Source organism: Crotalus tigris, unplaced genomic scaffold (assembly GCF_016545835.1).
Source record: "Crotalus tigris isolate CLP2741 ecotype Arizona unplaced genomic scaffold, ASM1654583v1 scf7180000020347.5012614909:4044961, whole genome shotgun sequence".
Taxonomy (NCBI): domain Eukaryota; kingdom Metazoa; phylum Chordata; class Lepidosauria; order Squamata; family Viperidae; genus Crotalus; species Crotalus tigris.
The window spans coordinates 3574240-3596572 of NW_024097978.1; the positions used below are offsets into that span (position 1 = coordinate 3574240).

At 40.0% G+C, this 22333-nt stretch overlaps 1 protein-coding gene across 1 annotated transcript in view; it reads right to left on the bottom strand.

Annotated features, from left to right (window-relative positions):
- The window catches only part of LOC120318665 (tumor necrosis factor receptor superfamily member 1A-like), a 55034-nt gene that overhangs the window by 23765 nt on the left and 8936 nt on the right, over positions 1-22333 (bottom strand). Inside the window, exons 3-5 of the mRNA XM_039366595.1 lie at positions 3203-3331; positions 2206-2352; positions 859-943 (exon numbers count right to left, since the gene is read on the bottom strand). Of these exons, the coding sequence (XP_039222529.1) occupies positions 859-943; positions 2206-2352; positions 3203-3331 (361 nt within the window). The remainder of the gene's footprint in view (positions 1-858; positions 944-2205; positions 2353-3202; positions 3332-22333) is intronic.

Genomic DNA, 22333 nt, shown 5'->3' on the forward strand with positions numbered 1-22333 from the left:
TTCACGGGGGTCGCCAAACAATGTAGTCTGCCATTTTTTTCCCCTTTTCCTTAGCTGTGCTACTCCCTTTTATTCTATTGGCTTTTGAAAAGCCAATAGGAATTGTCCAGTCTGTCTCTGCCCTGCTGAGCCCGCCAAAAGTCCCATTCTGCAAACGGTGCTGCACCAGTTGAGTAGTCCTCGACTTGCGACCGGTTGAGTAGTCCTCGACTTACGACCGGTTGGGGGTCACGGCATTAAAAAGGTTGAGAACCACTGGTTTACATGCATAAAGATATACATGGCTTTTTCTGTCACACTTTTGTCCCCTGTCTTGGGGTTGGCAACTTTAAATTACAGCAGACCTGGTAAACTGAAATAATGCTAATCAGCTGGTTAGTACAGAGGAGGGAAATTTAAGACTGGAATTCAATAATTCCATAAGGTGCATTTTCAAAGCTTCACAACACATTAGGATGAAAAACAGAGGAGAAGCATGAACCTCATGAAGCTCCCCAACTATTTTCAGCACTACTACTCTGGGATAATTGGGTTTTTCAGAAGAGACTGGACAACCACTTTTCTGAAATAGTATAGGTTCTCCTACCTGAGCAGAGAGCTGGACTCCAAGGCCCCTTTTAACTGTTATTCTGTTAACTGGTAAGCACATGATCACATATCCATCCCACTGTACAAAGGATTAGAGCAGAGATCAGTCAGCAAGCAGATTGATAGGTCGAGACCCAGAGCAATTTCCATGGGAAATGAGCATGGAAGCAAGAGGATGAATCAGCTGGGAGTGCAAAGACAAGGCCTACAGTTACACCTAGCCCAGGAGTTATTCCCACATGTATTACAAGATAAATAATATTTCTCCACCTGCTGCAGGGAAGGCATTTGTTTTGATCCTCCTGAAGAAAAAATCCCCTGTGACATTCACATATTGTATCACTATCTGACGTGCCTAGAAAATAGCAGGAAAAGCAAATAATAATTATTAGTTGATAATAAGCTTTGAAATCCAGATAAATACTCAACTTGGGATGGTCCCAAAAAGTTAAACAGACAGCTCTGATTAACGTTTGCATGAGATGAACCAAGAAACAAGGTGCAGACTAGATTGGGAAGTAGTAACATGAAAAATAAAATTTCCAAAGAAAATTGGAAATAATTTTCAGGGAGCAATAGTTTTCAGGGAGAAAATAATAGGAGCATTTGATTAAGTGGAAGAAATATTTATATTAAAACATAATAATAGTTGTCCTCGTGACAGTTTTGATTTGTGGGGTCCATGTTCTTTGTTTTCTGGATGAAAGAAGTTTGAAGTAAGCTGTGGGTATTACACAGGGACTGGCTAGAAGATGTTTGGCAAGAAGACAGACAACTTGAAGAAAGAGAGTTTAAAATTAATTATGAGATGGGGGCAAAACCAGAGGAAAAGATTAGCAACGATATGAGAATGGCATTGACAAGTAATGGAGCACAAAAGGTCTAGAATTAGATAATATTAAGAATGCTGAAATTTAGAATGAACCGATACTGTACCAAAAAATATAAAAAGGGGAAAGGGTCTTCCTCACATATATTCAAAGTAAGAGAAAGAAAAAAGTAATGCCTCTTTTCTGCAGCTAGTGATAGCATTTGGCTTTCATAGTTTGGACTCAAAAATTAGTTATCAGGGCTAAGATGGAAGACTACCAAAGAATTCCATCACTGCGAAGTCAAAAAGCATCCCTGAAGATGACAGTGCTAGTACTGTTACCAAAGAAAATGAAGCAGTCTTCAAGACTTAAGATCTCCAGTGCTCTAAATCAGCTGCATCTTCTCCCAGATTTTCACAGCTGCAGCAGAATCCCAGAAAAAAGATCCCTTCGATTAAAAGAGTTGCAGACAAATGCTACATGAGAACCCCCAGAGGCTCTGAAGCATGTATGGCTCTACTCTCATTCCCTACTAATTACACAGTAGTTTGAAGTTATCTCTTTTTTATATCACTTTATCTGATGAATGTTGTTTTTAATTCAGTATCTGGTACCATATGATGCATGTTAAATGATAAAGGATGGATCACAGATAACCAGATAAAAATAAGGAAATGGGAAAAGACCAGCTCTGACAAGCAAATACACCACACTGAACAATAACATATAGCATTAACATAGATGACCTGAACGAAGATGGAGATAGGTTTAAATTATTATATTGTTTTTTTGAGATTATACTTACAGTCTTGTCTGATTTTTCCATTATGACAGTCACTGCAATTCTTGCATAAGAATTCAGAATCTCCGGTAGTTTTATATTGATTACTGTCACAACCACAAACAGTGTTTTCCCACTTGGTACAACTGAACTTTATTATCTGCTGAAAGCCTGGGAGGAGTGAGGAAAAGCTGAGTATTTCTATTGAGACCCTACTGCTGTATACGATAGTAGAATAGTCTGAACATCAAACCAAACTTGTAGGCTCTTATTTCTGTATGCAATGTTTAATTTGTAAAACAGTTCTAATGCTTATATTTCATATCATTAAAAACAAATTAAAATATAAATTTACCAGCCAGTTTAGTGCAGTGGTTAAAGTGCTGGCCTAGAAACCAAGAGAATGAGTTCTAGTCCTGTCTTAGGCATGAAAAACAAATGGGTGACCTTGGGCCAGTCCCTCTCTTTCAGCCTAACCTACCTCACAGGATTGTTGTGAGGAAAATAGAAGGAGGAAGGAGTATTATGCATGTTTGCTGCCTTGCGTTATTTATAAGAATAATAGTGAGATAAAAATCTAATAAAATAAATAATATAAAAACATTTGAATTTATAAAAAGATATAAAACTCAATATAATGCTTCCTCCTCCAAAAATCTGTACCAATGAGCCTACACTGACATTTTTAGCAAATTGTTGTTGTTAAACATGCTTCCCGATCTCTTTATCTGTCATTTGACTCCACCTTTGCCCTCCCCTTCCCCTCCTTTCCCTTTCCTAATTTATAAATGTAATTTATAATTGGCATTACTGCAGAGAACTCTGTATGAAGAACAGAAAATAAAGATGCAGATATTATAATAAAATATAGCAAACTTAATGAATAACTTATTAACAATAAAAATATAGACACATCTGACACCAACAGCTATATGTACACAAATAAATACACAAAGTTCTAATGCTTATTTTGTTCTTTAGTGCTCCTTTTTAATTTAACTAAATACAAAGTTAGACTTACTTGTACGACATGATTGACATGCAAAACACTTTGGTGAATTATTTTCTGTAGGCATAAATGCATTTTCGGGACACACAGAGCATTTAGGTGCTTTATCTGACCCTGAACAATGTTCTGAAAGGTAAGTTCCTAGAAAGGGAAAGGAAATCACCAGTGAAAAAGTAAGTGACTGATACTGAATCTTTCAAATAATCTAAAAATGGAGGATGTACTGTAACTAGTGTACTTATTATTTATTATATTTATACTATTGAATCTATCAAGGATAGTTTACAACAATCCCAAACTATTAAAATTTTCACATTAATAACATCAAAAATAAAATGTCTATGCCTGAATTTAAAATAAATGTACTACGTACTGTCAAAAATCATGATAAATGGACAATTATAAACTGACCAAGATTTTATAACAGACAAGAAATACATCTAAACCACCACCAAAACCCACATGTCTCAGGAAGAACTCTTCTGGAATGCTATTATAAGAGAAGGCAAACTAATTTCAGGGGGGGGGGATGCTGTAAAACCAAAGTTCTAACAGCACTACTTCATAGAAATTATGGACAACTGAGACTTTCTCCCTTGATGAACATGCCAAGTAAGTTGATTCTGGTTGGAAAGAGTGGTCCTGTCCTGGGGCCAAGCTTCGCTGCGCTTGATAGTTCAAAACCAGCTGTTGAAGTTATAGTATGCCCAGAAACATATTGGCAATTTATTCCAGCTCACAGCTCAATGTGAGGTGCTCTTTGCATGTCAAATCCACCAAGAACTGGGTTATCACATTCTATGCCAAGAGTAGTTTTTAGTGTTTTCCAGGCAGCCCCAACAGAACATGCAGGTAATGATGACTACATGAGCTACTGTTGTGAGGCAGAATATAGAAGCCAGCAGCTAGTGCTATCAATCCAAAACTCTTCAGTATCCCAAAATGCATTTTCTGTGGCTCTTGGAAGCCCCTCAAAGCATAATAGCTGTAAATCAATAATAGTGTACAACTATTTTGAAGTTGGAAACAGAGTCAAAAGAGGAGGTGGAGTTGCTCTCTATATAAGAAATAACTACATCTCCACAGAAATAGAGTACAACAATGATAAAAACTGTCCTGAATGCATTTGAGTCAATATAAAAGGGGGGGGGGAAATGACATTGCTATAGGTATATACTACAGACCACCCAACCAAACAGAGGAAATAGACGAACTTTTTGCTAGTCAGCTAACTAAGGTATGTAGGAAGCACATCACAATAGTAATGGGGGACTTTAACTACCCTGACATCAACTGGGAGACAAACTCCGCACCAAGTGGAAGATCAAACAGGTTCCTGGCAAACCTAGCAGACAACTTTGTCTCCCAAAAAGTAGAGAAGGGAACTAGGGGATTAGCCATTTTGGATCTAATTCTCACTAACAGAGATGAAATGATAGACGGTGTTGAAGCCATAGGAACCCTGGGAGGAAGTGATCATGCAATATTAGAATTCAACATTATAGAAGCACAACCAATAGAACACAGTCAAACTAGAGTCTTGGACTTCAAGAGAGCTAATTTCAATAAACTTAGAGAGGGCTTGGGAAGGATTCCATGGATGAGAATCCTCAAGGGGAAAACAACTCAAGAAGCTTGGGAAATTTTGAAAAATGAGATAATAAAAGCACAGTCTAGCACAATACCAACAAAGAGGAAAAATAACAGCTCTCAAAAGAAACCAGCCTGGCTGCATAAAGAACTCTCTGACAAATTGAAAGATAAAAAGGACAAGTATAGAAAGTGGAAAGAGGGGAACATAACTAAGTCAGAATATCAGCAAATAGCCCGAGCCTGCAAAGATGAAGTGAAGAAAGCCAAGGCCCAAAATGAACTAAGGCTTGCGACCAAAGTCAAAAATAACAAAAAAAGCTTCTTTCAACATGTAAAAAACAAGAAAAAAGTGAAGGAAATGATTGGGCCATTAGTGGGTGGAAGTGGCAAGAAGGTGACAAGCAACAGGGAGAAAGCAGAACTATTTAACTCATTTTTTGCATCTGTCTTTACACAAAGGAAAAAAACAGACCAACCTATCAAAAATAGTGCCATAAAAAACAAAACAGAAACACAAGTTAAGATAGGCAAGAAAATGGTTAGGGAGCACCTGTCCAGTCTAGATGAGTTCAAATCGCCAGGACCAGATGGATTACAACCCAGAGTTCTCAAGGAACTGGCAGATGTGATATCGGAGCCACTGAACTATATTTTTCAAAGATCCTGGAACACAGGGGAACTACCAGAGGACTGGAAAAGAGCTGATGTAGTTCCCATCCTCAAAAAAGGAAAAAAAAATGGATCCAGGAAATTACAGACCTATCAGCCTGACCTCAATACCTGGGAAGATCCTGGAAAAGATAATCAAACAAAGAATCAACGAACACCTAGAGGCAAACAAAGTCATTACTAAAAGCCAACATGGGTTTGTCAAAAATAGATCATGCCAGACAAATATTATTGCATTCTTTGACCAAGTGACAAAATTAGTGGATCAGAGGAATGCTGTGGACATAATTTACTTGGACTTCAGTAAGGCATTTGATAAAGTAGATCACAACCTACTACTTGATAAGATAGAAAAATGTGGGGTAGACAGAATCACCACCAGATGGATCCGTAGCTGGCTGACCGGCCGTACTCAGCGAGTAGTCCTCAATGGAACTGCATCTATATGGAGGGAAGTGTGTAGTGGGGTGCCCAGGGCTCTGTTCTGGGCCTAGTGCTCTTCAACATCTTCATCAACGATTTGGACGAAGGGATAAATGGGGAACTCATCAAATTTGCAGATGACACCAAGCTGGCAGGAATAGCCAACACTCCAGAAGACAGGCTTCAGATACAGAAGGATCTGGACCGACTTGAACACTGGGCACTAACTAACAAAATGAAATTCAATGGTGACAAAAGCAAGGTTCTACATTTAGGCAAGAAAAACCAAATGCACAAGTACAGCATAGGTGGCACCATGCTCAATAGAAGTAACTGTGAGAGGGACCTCGGAGTCCTAGTAGACAATCACTTAAATATGAGCCAGCAGTGTGCTGCAGCTGCCAAAAAGGCCAACACAGTGCTAGGCTGCATTAACAGAGGGATAGAATCAAGATCACGTGAAGTATTAATACCACTCTTCAATGCTTTGGTAAGGCCACACTTGGAATACTGCATCCAGTTTTGGTCACCACGATGTAAAAAAGATGTTGAGACTCTAGAAAGAGTACAGAGAAGAGCAACAAAGATGATTAGGGGACTGGAGGCTAAAATATATAAGGAACGGTTGCTAGAATTGGGTATGTCTAGTTTAACGAAGAGAAGGACAAGGGGGGGACATGATAGCAGTATTCCAATATCTCAGGGGCTGCCATAAAGAAGAGGGAATTAAGCTATTTTCAAAAGCACCTGAAGGCAGAACAAGAAGCAACGGGTGGAAACTAATCAAGGAGAGAAGCAACCTAGAACTAAGGAGAAACTTCCTGACAGTGAGAACAATTAATCAGTGGAACAGCCTGCCTCCAGAAGCAGTAAATGCTGCAACACTGGAAGTTTTTAAGAAGAGACTGGACAGCCATCTGTCCGAAATGGTGTAGGGTTTCCTGCCCGAGCAGGGGGTTGGACTAGATGACCTCCAAGGTCCCTTCCAACTTTACTACTATTATTATTATTATTATTATTGATACAGGGAGGAAAGAAATATGGAGGTAGCCTTAATTGCAAAAAATATGTTGATACTGGCAAACCTGAGTCTTTCATACAGAGATTAAACAAAATAAAATGAACATTTGGGAGCCCTTTCTGACTATAAAATTAATTGGACTGAATCTGAACTGAGCACTCTTTTTCAGCCCATCCAACCTCACAGCTTGTTTACTATATTTCTTATACAGTCACATGGGTTTCCTTTGTAAACTGCCATTTTTTCCTCCTTGGAATTGCTGTCCTATTTCAATATCTGCTGAACAAAGTTATGATCAGAAGAGAACTGAATTATGTAGTTACCCAGTTCTGAGGCCAGTGTATTTTCCAATTTCCTGCAAGAAATCAGAACAAACCAGTAGAAAATTCCTGTCTATGTAAGGCTTCTAGCCAATAAATAACTTTCCTCCAGCAAAACAGAGTCAGGGATTAACAGTTTCCCCCTAACCCAAAACTAGCAAATTTGGGGAGGGGAGGGGGGCCGAGAATGCTTTAGTTGTTATGAGCACATCTATAAGCATATGTTCCCACATAAGCTCTCATCCATACATCTACTGTATTCTTACACACGGTCCCAGCTGAATCCATACTCAGACTGGGCTAACACATTGCAATAAGTGTGTTTATTGCTTATTCATCAAACCAGATTAGATTTGCTGGCTGACTTTGTTCAACATATTAAGCCGCAAACCATAATTTACAAGTCATGAGGTGGGGTTTACATAACATGTGCAAATCAGAACCAAAAATATCATGTTATGCCCTAATGCATTGTCAGCACTACGCTCATATTCTTTGTCCAAGTTCAGCTACACCCATGCACATATACACACACATACTTTCAGGAGGCTCCTCCTCTCCTTCAGGAAAACAACTGGGAATAAACTGGTTTTGTAATAAGTGACAGCAAAAATTATGTAATTTATCTTTCCTTTTATGGGGAGTAAGCCTGAAGGTTTTACCTGCACTCTCATTGTTGGGAGAGCATAAATGAGGTGAATGGCAGGCATACTGTATTTGCCATTTAAGATACTGTATTGCTGTTCCTTATCCCAATCAATGTAAGGTAAATTCCAATTTGTTATTTTTAAGCTTATTTCCTGAACTTAGATAATTAGTTTGTAAATGTGTACACACATGTCATCTTAGTAAGTATGATAGTAGGACAATTAGGTTACAAAATAGTACTGAGTTCATCTATTAAGTTACACAATCTCTAAGAGGATAAAAAAATGCCACTACTAATCTACACATCAAATTTTATTTGGTCTAGCCTCAATTTGTGGCTAGTTTCTTAATTAGAAAATGTGGCACAAAAGTTGGCTATTACTTGTTCAATATAATTACAGTTGCTGTGAAGGAACAATTGTGTATGTTATGGATAAACACACATATCATCTGTTTCCTTTCTCTGTAAGCAACATTTTGCAAAATCCTGAAAGGCCATAAGGCAGGGGTGTCAAACTGCCGGCCCACGGGCCAGACGCGTCACGTGGAAGCCACGCCCACCCCATTGCCGGCAATGGAAAAACCAGCCCATGTGTTGCGCGAAGTCATGTGATGTCACGAGTTTGACATACCTGCCATAAGGTATAAGACATAGTAACCAAAATAAATTTAGAAACATGAGATAAGAATATAGCTAAAATTAGTCAATATGTACATCATTAACTATAATCCTCTATATATTGCAAATCTTTCCTGCTTTTACCATATCATACATTGCTTCCTATATTACCTTTCATTCTTTAAACTTCTCATCTCTCCTTTTTTGAGTATTTAAAGTCCACCCAATGATAGCTTTCTCAGTCTTCCCTCCCAAACCACTCTCTCTTTATGTATTTATTCTGCAATTCAGACCCCATTCATTTTCCATACATGACCAAACTATCCCCTTTCATACTTCTTTTATAAGTCACTCACACTTGTGTCCAGTCCACATTCATTTATCATTTTATCCTTGACTTTACTAATTTTTATTTACTGCTCATAAGCATTTCTGCATTCAACTTACTTTTATGTTTTTCCAAGAGATCTGTAACTCTCAGTTCTCTATAACAATGGATGTAGAGAAAAAACAACCTGGTCTGTACATCCATGCATAAATCCATTCTGCTTTCTTAAATGTTGCTCATTGTGACCTGTCATAACCTTTTCTTCAGTATTTTGCCAAACAACTTCCCAGGTACGCTTAGCAAATGAATCTCCTATAGCTTTTGCATTCAGTCTTGTTACCTTTCTCTCGGCAACAAGAGTCATACAACTTTATTTTGCTCATTGACCAGATTTATGGAACATGGCATAAAAAAGATAAAATAAGCTAAGTAAAATAAAATGTAATAAAAATAAATTGAACATTGTTGAAAGATTTAACAATTGTTAATAAGAAAGATAAAAAAAATCTGGAAAGTGGACGTAGCAGTATTTGAACAGAAGGAACTGGAGAAAAATCACAAAATAGAAAGACCTGCAAATAGAAGTAGAAAGACTGTGACAAAAAAGCAAAGATAGTACCAATAATGACAGCACTCTAGGTCCAATCCCAAGACATCTTGAGCAACACTTGATCATCACTGGGATTGACAAAATCACCATCTACAAAAGACAGCTTTACTTAGAACAGCTTACATCCTGTGACAATACATTTGTCATGGTTCTGATAGAGGAATCTCTTCAAAAGAACTCTGAGGCATTGTTTTCCTTAAAGAATCTTTTATTCGAGAAACAAACTGAATTCCCCTCCCCTGGCACAAAGTAGCAAAGCACAATTCCCTCCTCCAATTAACAGTCATAAATCACATTCCCCAATTAACCTGAAGTGCAGGCTTTCTCCCCAGCCGCCAAATCTCTATCAACTTTGGGTTCCCATGGCTGAGTTATTATTGTTATGACTAGCTGGACTCTCATCCACATTTCCCCTCCCAGCATCAACAAACTCTAAAACAGTGGTTCTCAACCTTTCTAATGTCGCGACCCCATAATACAGTTCCCCATGTTGATCAAAGGCGAACTCATATTAAGAGAATTTACGGGGTTCTAGTGGAACTGGATTCAGAATCAGAATTAATCAAAGATTGTATGATTAAATGGGCACAAAATTTTGGTGAACCAGTTCTATTGGATACCTGGGAAATTATCTGGGTGAGAAATGTTAAATTTACGCAAGCCCAGAACTTAAGGGAGAATTTTTATAAAATGTTTTATAGATGGCACCTTGATCCCCAAAAAGTGTCTCGTATGTATCCTGACTTACAGCCTAAATGTTGGAGATGTGGATATTTGGATGCTACCTACTATCATATCTGGTGGTCGTGTAAAAATATAAAAGCTTTTTGGATTAAGATATGGTGGAATATTCAAAGAATTTTTAGAAGGAGGGTAAAATTTACCCCACAATTGTTTTTATTAGGTATTGTTACTGATTGTGATATTAAAGAGACTACATTGATGTTAAATTTAATTACAGCCGCAAGGCTGTTAGTAGGGCACTGTTGGAAGAAGGAATCTTTGCCTACTTTGCAAGAGTGGTTTTTTAAAGTTTCTTATCTGGCGGAAATGGCAAAGATTTCGGCTTTTTTAAAGGAGCAATCACAAGAGAAATTTTTTGCCGTATGGGAAAAATGGATAAATTTCATACATTATAAATTGGCTATAAAAAAATACCATTTAGCTTTTTCATAACTTGTATTTAAATTTGATATTTTATAGATTGTATTCTTTCTTCTTTTCTTTTATTTCTTTTTTTCTTTCTTTTTCTTTCTTTTCTAAGTATTTTTTTAATGTATATGTTTTTATTGTTATATATATTTTATTGTTAATTACCTTATAAGTTGATTAATTTTTTTTAGAATTTTTTAAATTTTAATTAAGCCTATATTCAGCTCTGGGAAGCTCGGGGGGATGGAGGGGGTTGGTTTGGGAGGGTTTGGGGGAGGGTTGTTTTATTTTTTGTTGTTGGTTTTTTTTTGTTTTTTGTAAAACTTTTAAAAAATTTTCATTAAAAAAAAATACAGTTCCCCATGTTGTGGTGACCCCCAACCACTTATACATCACTGGGTGCCAGGGGCGGGGCTAAAGAAAAGGGGGAAAAATGGCAGACAGCCTTGTTTGGCGACCCCCGTGAAATGGTCATTCGACCCCAAATGGGGTCCCGACCCACAGGTTGAGAACCACTGCTCTAAAAGCAATAGAGAAAAAAATGGCTACATTTCCATCTGTTGTCAAAGCAAGAACATCCTATGTTAGCAGCACTAACATTTGACCCCCCCTTACAAAAAGGACACATTTTGTAATGTAAACAAAAGCACAGGTTAGGGGTTGCCTTTTGGTTTGTTAGGGTGTTTCTTATAGAACCTATTAATGAGTCTGTCAGCTTTTGCATCACTAGATTTCACCCAAGTAGTCCCAGACAACGGATATCCCTTCCATTGCACTAAGTACTGCAATTTCCCTTTAAAAATTCTTGAATCAAGAATACGCTTTACTTCATAGTGAGTCTGACCTGCCACAATGAGGGGTCTGGGTGCCTTCTTAGGGGGAGGTCTTAAGGTTGAACCCCGAAAAGGTTTCAAGAGGCTACAATGGAAAATAGGGTGAACTTTTCCTAAGAGCCTAGGAAGTTTTAATTCCACCATGACCGGTTAATTATCTTTACAATGGGGAAGGGTCCTAAGTATTTCAGTCCTAACTTCTTACTAGGTAACTTAAGCTGTAAATATTTAGTTGACAGATATACCTTTTCTCCAACTTGGAATGTTCTTTGAGGAGCCTCTTTTTATCTGCCTGTTTTTTGAATGTCTCAGCAGCCTTTTTCAAAGCAGTTTTCCTCCCACCCCCTCACCCATTGATCAAGAGTCTGAAAAGCAGATACTTGGGGATATTTGGGTAAAGGCGTGAAGACAGTGCTATTGTGAACAGAGTTATTGTAAGCCACTTCTGCAAAAGGGAAGAGGTCAGTCCAGTTCATTTGTTGATAATCCATATAGTATTGGAGATACTGCTCCATCATTGAGTTCGCAGATTCAGCCACCCCACTGGTAGACAGATGAAAGGCTGATGATAGCCCTTGAGATGAGCCAATTATTTTAAGAAAACTCCTTCAAAACTTAGCTATGAACTACACCCATCAGAGATTATTCGTTTAGGTATGCCATGCAATCTGTAGATGTCTTTCAGAAACATCTTGGTTAGTCGTTGAGTGGACAAGAGCCCTTTGCAAGCAATGAAGTGAGCCTGTTTTGAAAACAGATCTAACAGTCCAGATGACCGTATTTCCCCTACTTTCAGGTAGATCTACTATAAAATCCATAGCAATTTCTTCCCATGCTTGGGAAGGGTCCGCCATCGGTTGCAATAATCCAGGGGTTTTTCCCAGAATTCTTTTCATGGTGGCACATACAGCACAACTCCAGACATAGTTTTCTATGTCCTGTTTCAATCCCGGCCACCAGAATTGCCGGCAGATGAAAGTGCCCAGCCTGTTTTACATCATGGCCGTGTCAGAACGCATTAAAGGTGGAGGGTCTCTGGCAAGTATAACTTTCCCCCCTTGTAAGCCAAACCATCCCTGCACGTTAAGGAGGTTTGATTGTCCTTGAACCAAGAGGGGCTCTTGTTTTATTTTCTTTACCCCAGGGTCACTGGGATTAGGGGCTCTTGAAGGTGGGACTTTGCGCAGTGTGAGTTGAGAAGCAGTTTATGGATTGGAGATAACTGCCTCATTCTCTTGCTGCTGGCTTTTGTACTGGGGCAGTCTGGATAGAGCATCAGCTAAGAAGTTTTTTCCTCCTGGTATGTACTTTAGGATTAAATTAAAACGGTTAAAGTACTGCACCCATCGTACTTGTTTCAGGGACAATTTACAGGGGGTTTTTAGTGATTCTAGATTTTTGTGATCAGTCCATACCTCGAAAGGCACCTTGCTCCCTTCTAGATAGTGTTGCCAGTTTAACAGAGCCCAATGGATTGCAAAGGATTCCTTTTCCCACACAGCCCACCTCCTTTCGCACTCAGTGAATTTTTTCGAGGTGTAGGCACAGGATTGTAGGGTCCCATTCTGGTTCTTTTGCAGTAGCACAGCTCCAATGGCCACATTGCTGGCATCAGCTTGAATCACAAAGGGCTTCCCTGGGCAAGGATGCTTTTAAGACTGGTTTGAAAGCAAATAGTCTTTTTAAATTCTCAAAAGCGGTTTGACAGTTCATAGTCCATGCTAGTGGTTGGCCCGGATGCGGCTTTCCTCCCTCTTTGCCTGTTTTTAGTAATTCTGTAAGGGGTAGGGCAATTTCAGCAAAGGAGGGGATGAATTAACAGTAGAAGTTGGCGAATCCCAGAAAGCCCTGGAGCTGTTTGTGAGTCTTTGGGGGTTGCCATTCAATTACAGCTTTCACTTTGGTTGGGTCCATTTCAATGCCCTCGCTGGAAATTTTGTAGCCAAGATAATCTAGTCGGGTCTGGTGAAACTCACACTTTGATAGTTTAACATAACGTTTGCCGTTCAACAGTTTCTTTAGCACTTCTCTCACTAGTTTTATGTAGTCAGCCATATCCATGCTGTATATCAGGATATCATCAAGATACACCAAAATCTCTTTGTATAAATGGTCATGCAGTACCTGATTAATCAGTGCATGAAGACAGCTGGAGCCCCCGTAGTCCAAATGGCATGACTTTAAATTGGTAGCTCCCCATGGGACAGTTAAAAGCAGTCTTCCACTCATCTCCCTCCTTTATCCTCACTTGGTAATATGCCTTTCTTAAGTCCAAATTAGTAAAGACACTCCCCTTTGCCAGGTGGGTTAGTAAGTCCTTCAGGAGAGGAAGGAGGTATTTGTTTTCCACACTCACCGCGTTCAGTCCCTTATAATCCACACAGAGACGAAGCAACCTGACTTTTTTTTCTTTAAATAACACCAGGGCTCCCATGATAGACTTGTCCCATTCAATAAATCCCCTCATTAGGTTTTTGTCCGCATACTGCTGCATCTCCTCCATCTCAAGGGGGGACATAACGTACATTCTCGGTCATGGGAATTTGGTTCCCGGTAACAGTTCGATAGAGCAATCACTGGGTCGGTGGGGAAGCACAGAGTCTTTCTCACTAAACATCTCTGCTACATCCCAGTATTCAGTGGGGATGAGTGGCTCGCCTGGTTGAGACAAGGCAGCCATATGCACTAGCTCATTGGGTGGGCTACGTTATCCTGTAACGTCCATCGAGTTAGGGGGGGCTTGAGTCCTATAGGTAACCTCACAGGGTCATTCTCTCCTTCGTCATCGCTGTTATAGGAGGGTAGAGTGGCGACAGGTTTGGCTTGGGTTTCGGCACTCTCCTGCATTGGGGACATGACTTGGGCAACAGGTTCCTGCATGATCCAGTTGGATTTCTTTTTCACCGGCTGCTGGGCTGGTTTCTTTCTCGATGGTAGTCCCGGTCTACTCAGCTGCTGAGGCTAAGGGACTGAGGAACTCACTGCTTGATGTCCCTGTTGTCCACATCTGAAGCACTTGATCGGTGGGCCTGCAGGTAGTCTGGGATTTCAGTAGCTGCGGCGGTTTGAGGCTTTCGGGTTGGTGGTTGTCGTTTGGATTGATCTCGGCTTCTTGTGGGGGTGGCTTCTTATAGCGGGCAAGCTGAATGTCCAGTCTTACTGCTGCCTCGTACCATCCTTGCAGCTGATTAGGAACTGCTCTATAGATACAAGCCTGGGAGAAGTGATCGTCTAGTCCCTCCTTGAAGTGATGGACTAAGGATTGCTCGGGCTACCTCTCTATTCAGCTGGCTATCTTGCGAAACTCTCGTATGTATTCCAGTGCAGGCCGGCTTTTTTTATCTTGTGGACTTGCTCCTCCGCTTTGAAGGCAAAGGATGGGTCCTTGAATCTTGCTCTCTGTCCTAGGAGGAAGAGATGTGGGTCCTCCAACTTGGGTGCTTGCTCGTTATATAGATTGTTCAGCCACTTGGATGCTTCCCCTTCCAAGCTGGAAGCAACCACGTTGACCATAGTGGCTAGGTTCAGACAGAAATAGGCACAGCGGTTCAAGTGAGAGCACACCTGGTTGAGGAAAAAGATCAGCTTCTCCGGGTCCCCATCGAAGGTTGCTCTAAGAGGTGGCGCCATCAGTGATTGCTGGCCTCCCCACTGTGGATGTTGCATCCCCACTGGTGCTGCCCCCCCCATGGCTGCTGCTGCATCCCCAATTGTTGCAAGCCTCCCAGCGGTTGTTGCACGTTCGGGGGCTGTTGCCACCTCCATGGCTGTTGCTGCATTGCTGGCGGCTGCGGCATCCCCAATTGCTGTACAACCCTCAACTGTCTCAGCGGCTTCTGTGTTGGCACCTCCAGTTGCTGCGGGCCTTCCAGAGATTGCTGCATGTGTAGGGGCTGCTGCCATCCCCACTGTTGCTGACCTGCAGGCGGTTGTGGTATCCCCAGTTGTTGTAGCCCCCACTGCGGTCTCAGAGGTGGTTGTTGCTGGATCCCCATTGGTTGCAGGGCCCTCAGCAGTTGCTGCACATTCAGAAGCAGTGGCCAGCTCCGCTGCTGCTGCTATACTCCTAGCGGTTGCAGACTTCCTAGCAGCTGCATCACCCCTGGTTGTTGCAAGGCCCCCATCTGCTGCTGCACATTTTGGGGCTGAGGCCATCCCCAGTTTGGTTGATGCAGTTTGTGGCTTCCCATCTGGGGAGGCTGCGACATCCCCCATTGCTGTATAGGCCCCGGGCTGGGTGGCCAGTAAGCACGTCGATCTGGGGTTTGGCTGTCCTGATGACGGCTCAGGCTCTTATCTTGTCGGCGGCGATCAGGGCTTTTGGAGAAGCAACGACTGGAGCTGTCCCTCCCTGCAAGGCTGGAGGCCATGCTTGGTGGCTTCGAGGACGAGGAAGCTACCTGACCTGCACAGGTGGGACTGGGGCTTCCCCTTGGTATGAATTGGTGGCTGCCTCGCCAATCATCATGATCACTCGCATATGGGGAACAGGAGGGTTGTTCTCTACTTCTCATTTCTAGCTGCTCAAATCTTTCCACCAACTTCTCCACTGATTTGACTACAGGCTGCAGACAGGTACTTCCATTCATCTGAGTCCTCAGCAGTAGCCGATTTTGTGGTTCTCCACAATCCAGGGAAAGTGATGTGCGAGAAGCCCCACTTTGCAACACAACCTCGTCCATCTTCAAAGCACTTGATTGTGGCAAGGTCATCTCGAGGTGTCTAGAGTCTCCACTGGGTAAGGTCCATTCCGACGACCAGATCAGCTATCCTTGCGGCTTGGGTCTTGCTCCCAACTGAGAGGCCTGAAAAAGTTCCTTCTCTAACGGCATGCTGGCTTGCGCTCCCCCCTCTGAGGTAGCAGTCACTGCCGGGGTGCTGGTTTCAGGCACTCCTTCCTTCTCCCTGCTGAGATCTTGCCTGAATCTTTGTTAGTCTATCCCTCAATTCTAGGGACAGTGACTGGGGCTCAGGACTCCAAGATAGTTAGCTAAAAATTGGAGGTTTTGGCTTAATGTCATGGTTCCGACAAATGAATCTCTTCAAAAGAACTTCGAGGCATTGTTTTCCCTTAAAAAATCTTTTATTTGAGAAACAAAGTACCGGCACTACATAGTTGAAGCCAAAAACTGAATTCCCCTCCCCTGGCACAAAGTAGCAAAGCACAATTCGCTCCTCCAATTAACAGTCATAAATCACATTCCCCAATTAACTTGAAACACGGGCTTTCTCCCCAGCTCTCCAGCCTGCCAAATCTCTATGAACTCTGGACCTAATAACCTTGGGTTCCCACAGCTGAGTTATTATTGTTATGACTAGCTCAGGGATAGGTAACCTCAGCTCTTTTATCACTCATGGACTTCAACTCCCAGAATTCCTGAGTTAGCTATGCTGACTCAGGAATTCTGGGAATTGAAGTGTATGCATGGAAAAAGAGCCGAGGTTGCCTACCCCTGGACTAGCTGGATTCTCATCCACATTCCCCCTCCCAGTATCAACGAACTCTAAAAGCGATAAGAGAAATAATGGCTACATTTCCATCTGTTGTCAAAGCAAGAACATCCGATGTTAGCAGCATTGACAATCTTTAACACCATCAAACATCAACATCTGTCTCTCCTAGGTTCTTGGGAAGGACTCAATAGGAGAATAAAAATGCCAAATCCAATGTAAACATCTGGCTGACTATGCAACAAGCCATAATCTAGAGCAGTGGTTCTCAACCTGTGGGTCGGGACCCCATTTGGGGTCGAACAACCATTTCACGGGGGTCGCCAAACAACGCAGTCCGCCATTTTTTCCCCCTTTTCCTTAGCTGTGCTACTCCCTTTTATTCTATTGGCTTTTGAAAGCCAATAGAATAGACTCTCTTGAATAGAGTCTAATTCTATTGGCTTTCAAAAGACAATAGGAATTGTTCAGGCTGTCTCTGCCCTGCTGAGCCCGCCAAAAGTCCCAGTCTGCAAATGGTGCTGCAACAGTTGAGTAGTCCTCGACTTATGACCAGTTGAGTAGTCCTCGACTTACGACCAGTTGGGGGTCGCAGCATTAAAAAGGTTGAGAACCACTGATCTAGAGATACAAATTGAACATCTCAAATGTATGGGCCAAAACAAGCCAACACAATTCTCTGTTTGATTCTTCAATTGTTAGGAAAGAAGAGAAAAACAGTGAAACTTAGTACAGATAATCCTCGACATAACAACAGTTTGTTTAGTGACAGTTCAAAGTTACAGAAACACTGGAAAAAAGTGGTTTATGACTGTTTTTTCACATTTATGTCCCTTGCAGCATCCCCAAGGTCACATGATCAAAATTCAGATGCTCAGCAACTGACCCATAATTATGACTATTGCATTGTTCCAGGGTCATGTGATCACCTTTTGTGACTTTCTAACACATAAAGTTAAAAGCCAGATTTACTTAACAAATGTGTTACTAACTTAACAACTGCAGTGTGTTATGGTTCCGGCTAATGAAACACTTCAAAAAACTTCCAGGCACTATTTTCCTAAAAGTCTTTTATTGAATCAAAATGTCGGCACAGGCACAACGGAGGGATGCTAGGATCTAAGTCTCTTCCTCTGAGCAGTTAAATTATCAGCATGTTCCCTCCCTAAATTAGCCTCATATCTCACATTATCCAATTAATGTGAAGGTCAAATGTTTTCTTCCTCTTTCTTTCCCCGGGCTTTACCCCCAACCCCCCTTCTGCTCTGTATTAACCCCATAATTACCAGACAATTCTGCATATTGTCAAAAGCAAAAATATACAATATTTGCAGTGTTGACACAGTGATTCACTTAACAACTGTGGCAAGAAAGGTCGTAAATGGGGACAAAAATCACTTAACAAATATCTCACTTAGCAACAGAAATGCTGAGCTCAATTATGGTCATAAAATGATGACTACCTGTATAGTTAACTATCCCTCTTCTGTCTTGCATTAAAAGTCTTCAGCACCTACTAAATGCATTTGTGGGTAAGGGCACTAAAGAAATTTTTATATATATTTCAAATTTGGTCCACATGGATTTAATCCATGGAGACTGAAAAGTGGTGTCATAAATACATTTAACAATACCAAATAAATTCACCAGTCTTGGCTGTTGCAGGATTGCTTTGTGCTTGCATCATGGAGAGATGGTGATTGAAATCTGGATTGTCATACTGTAGAGATAAGCAGAGCAGACCTCCACAGAGCCTGCCTTTCCCAAAACCCAGGAGCGCTCTCAGTGAGAATGACCCAGAACCACCAAGAGAGAGAGTTTCAGGCAACCAAGTCCCTTGTAAAAACAGCAAATCATAATTAATAATAAACTTAACAAATAAAGCATTCTCAAGACCATGAAATACATGCTAAAAATTGGTGCTGAGATGAGAATCATTCTGCAATGTCTTCTACCAATGTCTTGTACAGGAGCCTAGAGAGAAAAGGAGGTGCAGTGACTCATTTTCTAATAAAGAGGAGTGTTTGCAGGTTCAAAAGTCTTTGTCCCACTGCCTGCAGCAATACTCTTGTTTGGTATATAAGCTAAATTGTCATTTGTTGTAGTCTGTACCTGAGTCAGGGTAGTTTCTGCCTTATTTGCTAAGTCTAGGGTTTCTGAGGTTAATGAGACATCAGTGTCAGTACTGCTGACAATTTTGGGATTATCCAAGTCTTTAAGAGTTATCCAATTTGCTGGAAATTTGGCAAGATTTTTAATGCAATAGAACAGATACAGTGGAATAATAGATTGGCAAAAGAGACAAAAGTCTTCTTGTTGGAAAGGGATTCATAATAGTCCAAGTCAATATTATGTAGAGAATAAGTAAAATTTGAAATAAGGACTGAAGTATGGTTTGTTTTTCTGCAACACTTCAAGAATAAACTGTAAGCAAAATTTTGGTAGGTTGTTATTGTAAGACACTGTTAGTAGAATACCGGTAGTCCTCGATGTACGACTACAATTGAGTCCAAAATTACTGTTATATTGCTGTTTTATTTTTGTTTTCTTCTGGAGGCTCCTCTTAAGGCTCTTTACTATCAATTATTTGAAGTAGATTGAATCAGGAAACAAAAATACTACGCAAGATTGATAGTATTCTACAATACAGATATTGGCTAAAGTCACAGAAACTTAAAAGCCTCACTGTTTTCCCCTTTCTCTCCTTCTTATGCCCCAGGGAGGAATCAGTTTCAGTTTCTTTCTAATATTTTCTACATTGCCCAGCATTAAAACATGTTTTAGTATGTCACCACATAGTTTCTCCCAAGTTGCTTCTGTGATTCTCCACATTTTCACCCACTTTCAAAATTATTTTTATTTTCATCAAAACATTTTCTCAACCTCCTTTAATTTCAATAAATTTTTGCTATCTTTGATTGCATCCTTTGCTATTATTTTCCTTTGCATAACAATTATATAGGTCAGGGGTGTCAAACTGCCAGCCCACAGGTCAGACGTGTCATTCGGAAGCCACACCCACCCCATTGCCAGCAATGGCAAAACAGTCCCGATACATCTCGCAATGTCACGTGACGTCGCGAGTTTGACATGTCTGGTACAGAGGTAGTCCTCAACTTACAACCATTTGTTTAGTGACCGTTTGAAATTACAATGTCACTGAAAAAAGTGACATGATCATTTTTTCACACTTATGACCATCGCATTATCATGGAGTCAAAATTCAGACGCTTGTCAACCGGCTCATATTTATGATGGTTGCAGTGTCCCAAGATCATGTGATCACCTTTTGCAACCTTATCATAAGCAATGCCAATGGGGAAACGACTTTCATTTATCCATGTTACTAATTTAAAACTACAGTGACTCACTTAACAACTGTGGCAAGATGGTTCATAAAATGGGACAAAACTCACTTAACAATTATCTTGCCTAGCAACAGAAATTTTAAACTCATTTGTGGTCATAAGTCAAGAACTACCTGTAAGTAACTTTCACACTTGTTTTTGTTATAATAATCTTCCTTCTCTGTGCACTTTTTCTCATTCACAGCCATTACAATTCATCATACCACCAAGCATTCTTTTTTACTTTTTTCCATTTGAGTAACTCCACACACTTCTGTGGCACTTCATTTTTGTCTTTTCTAAGCAGTTTTCATGTCCTGTTTCTTTAACATTTAATTTCCATTCATTCTGTTAGATTAATCTGCCTTCTTATGCTTTTTCCTACAGTATTTTCTTTCTGCAGTTATTTTACTTCTGTTTCTTCCCACAAGATCCATTCTTGACACAAGTAAATGATCAGCCCTGCATTCAGAACCTCTCATCAATTTATTGCTGTTAGATTTGTCCATTCCTATTAAGTTATATTCATTTCTCTTACATACAGTATCAATACACTTCTGCTTAAAAAAAATTTCAAAATGACAAACCTTTTTCTAAGCGTAAGACAACAGTCACTATTCTCATTCATTCTAGTATTTTCAATAGGCTGGTCCTGTCCCCTGGCTCTCTTTTTTCTGTTCTCTCTATACCTATCCTATCCACCTAACAACAACAACAAACATTTTTTCCCCTAATTTTTGTTCATAATTTTGCACAATTTCCCCCCAAATTCATCCTGGCTCTTTCATTACTGCCATTCATTGAAATTTAAGATATTTATGAATTCCTTTTTTATACATTTTCAGAAGAGCCCAATAAACCCGAAAAAAACCTTGGCTAAATTTATAAATCCTATGAAATGTTTCTCACAATTCTTAAAATCTTTAAAAATCAAATGATATCAATTTTTTCAGATATATTGTCGAGATTGATATATTGTTGAGCAATGCAGGATATTTCAATTCATTATAGCAAATTTCTAGTATAGTGTCCAAAATTATTTTTGTACACATTTAAAATTTATGATACAAATAAATTATGGTGTCAAGTCTCAGTGTTCAGTGAAATCTTTCTCAAACACATTCTGTGCCTCTGGGGTTTTAGAAGCCATTGTGGCCAAATGGTGGACATACCAAAGTGGATATATTATTATTCAGCATTTATAAAAATTATTTATTTATTTAACTTAGAGGTCAATTGATCCATCCAATTCTTCAGAACTATTGTCACTTATTAACTGATTAAGAGTAAGAATTCCTTTTTTACTTGTTTTTAAAAGCATTACTAGCCAATTTAAAATAAAAATGACCTCAAAACATTAATTGTTAAGAGTAAGCTTTTAATAATCTGCTCAATAAAGCTGGAAAACTGATTATATACCAACTATTGTTAGGACTAAGAACTTGCCAGGAGCTCAAGCATGCTAAATAATAACTTTTAAGTTGAGCCTAGTCCAGTGGGATCAGTTGCATTCCAATGCATATTTGTAAACATGCATATGCGCAATGTCATTGAGTCAATGAATATTCTTTATAATTGGGAAAACTAAAACCACCATTGCCATATAAGACAGCAATTTCCTTGATGTTTCTTCCTTCTATAAAAGTTTAATATATTAACTTGCAAATCTGGATAAAAGAATTAAATGGAAGCAAGCAGAGCTTTCAGATTGTGTATCAATCTTAATGCAATATTCAGTCTCACTATATTGATTCTTTCCCACAAACCTAATTTTTTTTGTCCACCTGTTAAGATCCCTTTTTAATTCAAAATGAAATGTTTTTAACTACAAGAATGGATATACTTACATAATACTTATGAATAAGACAGAGAACTTGTAGGTTAATCATACCATAATAAGAGCCGAGGTGGCGCAGCAGTTAGAGTGCAGTACTGCAGGCCACTTTAGCTGACTGTGTTCAGCAGGTCAGCGGTTCATATCTCACCGGCTCAAGGTTGACTCAGCCTTCCATCCTTCTGAGGTAGGTAAAATGAGGACCCAGATTGTTGGGGGCAATGTAAATATATATATACATTGCTTACTGGTGTACACCGCTTAGAGAGTGCTTGCACTTAAAGCGGTATATAAG